Raw genomic sequence first — 6,000 nt, forward strand, 5'->3', positions numbered from 1 at the left:
GCTTTGACTAGCCCAAAGGGAAGAAAATTCAGGCATCTACATCCTTCTCTATGCATCACTCTGTCATTGTAACACATTCATGCATTAGATTCCTGCTTGACAATTTCACTAGGTCCTTTTCTTGTTGGTTAGTTGTCAGTGCAGCTGAAGATTGGATATCAACAGCTGAATCACTTTCAAAATGTGAATTTGATCATGCAGTCTTATAGTATAGCTGATGCCACACAGGGCTTTTACAAGTCTCTTCATTCTTTGAGAGTGGTGATCTGTCATGTCTTTGTGTGTTCTTGAAAACAGTTTATGAAGTGCAGAGAAAATAATTGCTTCCATGGATATGTCTGTCTGGATGTGTTAACACAACTTGCAGTTCTACTACTTACTGTCTTTACTGCTTCAATACTGAGCTAGTGATTTTTTGTTTGTTTACTGTTAAAGACAGGTGCAGAAAGGGAAAAAGTAAAAAACTTCATTGCAATGGAACAAGGGTATAAGTTCTTAAATACTTTATTTCTGCTTATTTCTTTGCAGTAAAACATTATAAAATTCCAAGACAGGCAAATGCTGGATGTCAGAGCTAATGGTATGAGAGGCTGAAAACAGAATGATAGGATGTGGGCTATGAATGCATTAAAACACAAAAGGAATAATTGTGGTTTTAACAGATACTTGAGATGAGAGGTCTTCATAGACTTGCTTTTGTCTAAGAATATGCTTGCTTCCTTCCTTCTATGAAGGGTGAAAGAATTTGTTGTACTTAGCACACCTAACATGTCTTCCATTTAAACCAGACAAAACCTGTATTTGACGTTTCAGATACTATAAATCTTCCACAAAAATAACCTGTCATTCTGTCGTCTCTTTTCTGAGAAATGAGAATTGCAGAGAATTCCCCTCTTACCTTTTTGGGTCTTTTTAGGCTCTGCTGTCGCATAAAAGGGCACAATCCAATTTGAAGGAAAAAAAATCAAATCTGAAAAAGATTCTGATATGAATGGTTAGCTGAACTTCTAGGCTGACAGTGATTAAACATGTCAAGCATCTCTCTTGAAATTTTAAACGCTGTAAATAATGGATTTTTTTTTTTAAAAAAAGCATGGAAATGGAGTTGTTTCCCCTGGAGTAAGCAAAGATCTGAAAGCTACTGTTCTTCTGTCTTCATGTTTGTAGACTTTGTCTGGTGTTTCTGTAAAAAGAAAAAGAAATTTATACCAACTGTCCTAACGCAGATAACTGGAGGAGCAGGGTTTGTGGGTTCACATCTTACTGACAAACTAATGATGGATGGCCATGAGGTTACAGTTGTGGACAACTTCTTTACGGGCAGGAAAAGAAATGTGGAGCACTGGATTGGTCATGAGAACTTCGAACTGATCAATCACGATGTCGTTGAGCCCCTGTACATTGAAGGTGAGTAGTCCCTGCTTCAATATCTGCACATTGTTGTCCTTTACCCTCCTAAGTATGTATGTTTGTAAAGAAATAAAGCTTATGTAGACTTCTGCATTGGTTTGTCTAATACTTGTATTCTTTGTTTATTATTAGCCTAATTTCTTTGACCATCGTGGGGTGAGAGGTTCAGAGTGCTTTTGTCTTTGAAATGAGTTCTTCCTTTGAGTGGACAGGATGAAGGAAGTCTTAACTTCCTACTGTAACTGATTATGTGAGAAGGCAAGGTGGCAGTGAGTCAGTCTATCTGTCCCATCCCTTGTTCCACATCCCTGTGCCTGCACAGGCTTATGCACACAGAGTCTGTGGTCTAGATATGTCATGAACTGAGAAGTTTAATTCAGGGCTGCAGTCAGTCACACTAGACAGAGGAGAATAGGCTCTTTCAGCAAGTCAGCTCGCTTTCCTTAGTTGCCTTATGTGTCTTCTGTGGAAAACATTGCTCCTACTTTAGGTACAAGCATTCCACAGTCTATAGAGTAGGAAAATGGCAGCACCCTAGTTGTCAACAAAAAAAACAAACCAACCAAACAAAAAAGAAACAAAAAGCCATTCTGCTTTGAAGAAATAGAAGTAACTTGACATCTAAACTATCATAAACCTCAAACTATCATGCCGAATTGTAAGATAGCATTTATGGAGCTGTGTTTAAGAAATACATGCATTTGTAGACTCTTTTGTGAGTCAGTGGAAAAAGGTACTCAAATTACATTGCAGTTGTTGGGTTTGCTCCATCCCTTTAAAACTTTGTAACAATGTAGTTGTTTCATCTTTTTAAACAACAACAAAAAAATTAATCTGAGGTTGTATCTTTTTTATTCTTGCTGAATTCTAATGGATGGAATTTCACAGGGAGAATCTCTAGCATTGTATCTCTGGTATTATTGCTTATGATGAATTCCTGACAGCACTACTGAAACAGTCCTGCAAACACATGTTCCTTCTCTGCTCTGACAATGCACTGGTTCAGTTACTGCTGGCTTCTACTGACAGGATAATAGGGCTGGGATCTTATTAATTGACTCCAAGTCCTGGTAATTTATACCTCAACCAATTCAGTTTGTCAGCTTTCCTGATCTTTCCCCCTGTGTTACCTGCTTTCTGACTGATTACAATTGAGACCTTCTCAGAGAATTATTCGTTGTGGCTAATACTGTTGTTCAGTTACTAGGCATTAATGAATGGGAATTCTGAGATCCTTCAGCAATCTCTCCCATATTCTGTGTAAAGACACCAATTCCCCATCTTATATTGACAACAAGCCATAACGTGTTATTCAGTGGACAGTTTGTTGAATGTCTTCTCATCCTCCAGCAGCATAAATTAAATCTGGCGTGGCTAAATGTTAAAATAAAGCTAACTTTGATATACTGGTATAGGAACATGATAAAAGTTAATTTCAACGCAGCGTTTATATTCCAACATAGGAAAGGTGAAAAAAAAATGAGGTGATAAGGGATAGTTACCGTAACAAATTAACAAATTGGTATATGACTTAATACTTTTCTTAGTCACAGCTTCTCCTTTTTACTTGTAAATAAAAATTGGAATGACAAAAGGTTTATATCTAAAGAATTCCTGGGTTTTTTTGCTTTAAATGTCATATAAGGATATGTTTGACACTTAAATTCCAGAGAGAGTAATCAGTGGTTTATTTCTGAAGGAGATCTAGAAAGAACAATGTTTGCACTTCTGATATGAAAAGTGAATTTAGTCTCAAGATGCATAGTTTTTGCTAAATCTCTTGATTTTTTTTTTTTTTTTTTTTTTTTTCTGCACACAGTCTGCCTTTTCTGAGTCATTATCTTTGATCCATGACATGAAGTGGCAATCGGCATTCTTGGGTCATGATCTAGATTGATCAGAGACAGAATAAATCACCTAAACACATTTTATTTCTCAGTTCTGTGATAACTACAGTTAACTGTAGAGATGAATGACTTTCTCCTCTTCCTTTGCTTTAGCGTTTGGAGAAGGTGTCATTAGGAAATTCAGAACAACATAGCTTTCACTTAGACTTTCTCAAGCAGAAAAACAAAGGCCCATTTCAAGGAGACATCATAAGGTGGCAGTTGCACCACAAAATGGACTCCTAAAAAGCAAGTAATACCTCACAGTCTTCAGTCTTGAGGTCTGGTTATCAACTGCCGTTAGGTGCACACATCTTATCTACAATATCTACAGCAGTTGAATAAAAGTGGAAGAAAACAGCAGACAGTATGCAGAGCCCCTATCCTTCTCTCACCAGCGTTTCTTCTTCCTACTTTGTCATCAACCTGTGGAAGCCTTAAAACAATCTTTTATAAGGTGATAGGTGCACATTCCCTTTACCCCCAGCCATCTCTTGGATCTGAAAGATGTCTTCCTGAGCTGAACTGTTTAACAGTTCATATGAACACATTTAAGCCTTTGGTTTCTTTTTTTGGTTGGTTTTGGGCATTTTTGTTTGTTTTGTTTTTACCACTTTCACAAATTTTAAACCAAAACAGGCCTGAAAATGCCACAGATTTCATCAACAGTGGAAAGTTGACTCAGTTGAACTGATTTAATTTCCCTAATCATAAATGTACAATATGTTTTGAATGCTTTATTATATCAAAAAAATGTTGTAGCTTAAAGATCCTCATCCCTTGGAAGGATGTTCACAGTAGTCCTCGAGGCTTATGCTTTTAGTCATAAGACTTCACTTAGAGATTTTTCTTCTTTCCAACTTAATTAGATTGCACTGCCCACTTTCATTTTGAACTAAAGGAGCACAGTTGCAGAGTAGGAGTTTTGTTGATGGCCTCCAATGTTTCACTGCTTAAGCCAGGAGTCTTGTTTCAGTATCAGTACAATACTCTAAAATTGCAGTCTGTGGCAGCTGAAGGCAAAATAGGTTATTTCTTTTTGAGCAAAGTAGTGAAGAGTAGTTACATTCTGACATTCAAAGACAGACCTTTTAAAACTAGTGCAAGTGTACTGCCTGACCAGTGTAATAGGAACTGACAGAGAAGAAAAATGTTATGTGTGGTAGGTAAGGATGAACTATTTAATCACTTGTGTCCTGAGATTAATTGAAATAATTGATGGGAAGATCAGTTAAACCTGCTTGGGTTAAATAAAGCTGCTCTTTGCTTGTTTGTTTGGGGTTTTTTTTTGTTCTATACTTAATACCAGCAATCTGGTTTCTGGCAAATCATTTCAGTGACTGTTGTGAATGAAAAGGTAGTTTGGGCTTTTCCGACTTTCATTGAAAAGCTTTCAAAATGATAGAATAAAACCACATTTTGCAAGTTGAGAAGAAGGGCTGTAAGCACATAGCATCCATAGTGACAAGAAGATTGGCTTTCCAAGTTTTAAGAAGATAGGAATTTGTTAGTAACAGGCACATAGGTATATAAAATACATTATTTATAGAACTTTAATAGATCATTGGCTTTTCTGGGACTAAAAATGCTTTTATTCTTAAGAACTTTGCTGGTTTGTGGGTCTGAGTTGACTTTAAAACCAACAGTCTCACAAAATTGGCCAAAAGAATAGGCTATAGCCTTCTTGTGAATAACAGCCTTCAAGAAGCCAAGATGATAACATTTTATTAAACACTGTTCTGTAGTATCCCAGAATTATTCAGTCTTTTAAGTCATTTCACAGGTAATTTAAGGCACATACAAATACAGCTTCTAATTTTTTATATGAGTGCCTGCAATACATTGGGTTTTTTTTTCAGTACTTCCATCCCCTATTTTTCTCCCTGTAGTCTTCATTCCCTCTGCCAGATACTTAATACATTCAACTTGATGGTTTTAAATTGTACAATTTGGGAAAGTCACGGCAAGGCAGAAGAAAATATGTGCTATTTAATTGTGTTTGTCCAGAGCTAAGTGCAGTGGTGACTGGAGCTCTGGTGAAGCTCTCCAGAACTGCTCCAGTATGAGCAATATCGTAAACCTTTATGAAGTTATCCTAGTTTGCCTTAAGTTACCGGGAATATTTTTATCAGGAAAAAGAATTTGTATCTGTAGTCCTTTTTAGTTCAGTGCAATAGAAATGTCTCGCTTCACTGTGTCAGCTTCTCTGGCCTGACCTACAACAATGGAACTGGCATAGCTGTTCTTCACAAGAAAAGTCAGTATGTGTAAGCTGTAGAAACTTGTTTATATGCTTCTGATCAAAGCTTTTCTGCTTAGGACTTCCTGACTAGCAAGTACGGTGATGGATGCAGGTGCTTAGTGGATTTAGTGGCCCATTTAGTCCTTTCTGCTACCATGACACGTGTTGAAGGCACAAATTGAAAGTGAAGGTCATACCTTCATAGAAAGGAATGTCATTTCCTGTCATAGGAAAAGTGGTAGATTCTGCCCTTTCTATTCACTTCGAAAGCACGCGGAGTACAGAGTGCAGTGGTATGGCTGGAAAATAAAGACAGAAGATACAAAGAAAGGTAGTTTTATTGCAATGTTTTGTAAAAGTGAGTGGTTGTATTGATCAGACTTGTTTAGCATTAAGGAAAGCGTAGGAGTGACCATTTGTGTCCAGATTTACATATTACAGATTCCATGTATACTAAATTAT

At 37.0% G+C, this 6,000-nt stretch overlaps 1 protein-coding gene across 2 annotated transcripts in view; it reads left to right on the forward strand.

Annotated features, from left to right (window-relative positions):
* Nucleotides 1-6,000, forward strand: part of UXS1 (UDP-glucuronate decarboxylase 1) — a 59,794-nt gene that overhangs the window by 22,924 nt on the left and 30,870 nt on the right. Inside the window, exon 6 of one of the 2 annotated variants that reach the window (XM_026843553.1) lies at nt 1,227-1,407. In XM_026843553.1, coding sequence (XP_026699354.1) covers nt 1,227-1,407 — 181 coding nt within the window. Of the gene's footprint in view, nt 1-1,167; nt 1,408-6,000 lie in introns of both variants that reach the window. The other variant, XM_026843561.1, reaches the window with a different exon arrangement.

The sequence above is a fragment of the Athene cunicularia genome (genome assembly GCF_003259725.1).
Source record: "Athene cunicularia isolate RWA chromosome 1 unlocalized genomic scaffold, athCun1 chr1_part1, whole genome shotgun sequence".
Lineage (NCBI taxonomy): Eukaryota > Metazoa > Chordata > Aves > Strigiformes > Strigidae > Athene > Athene cunicularia.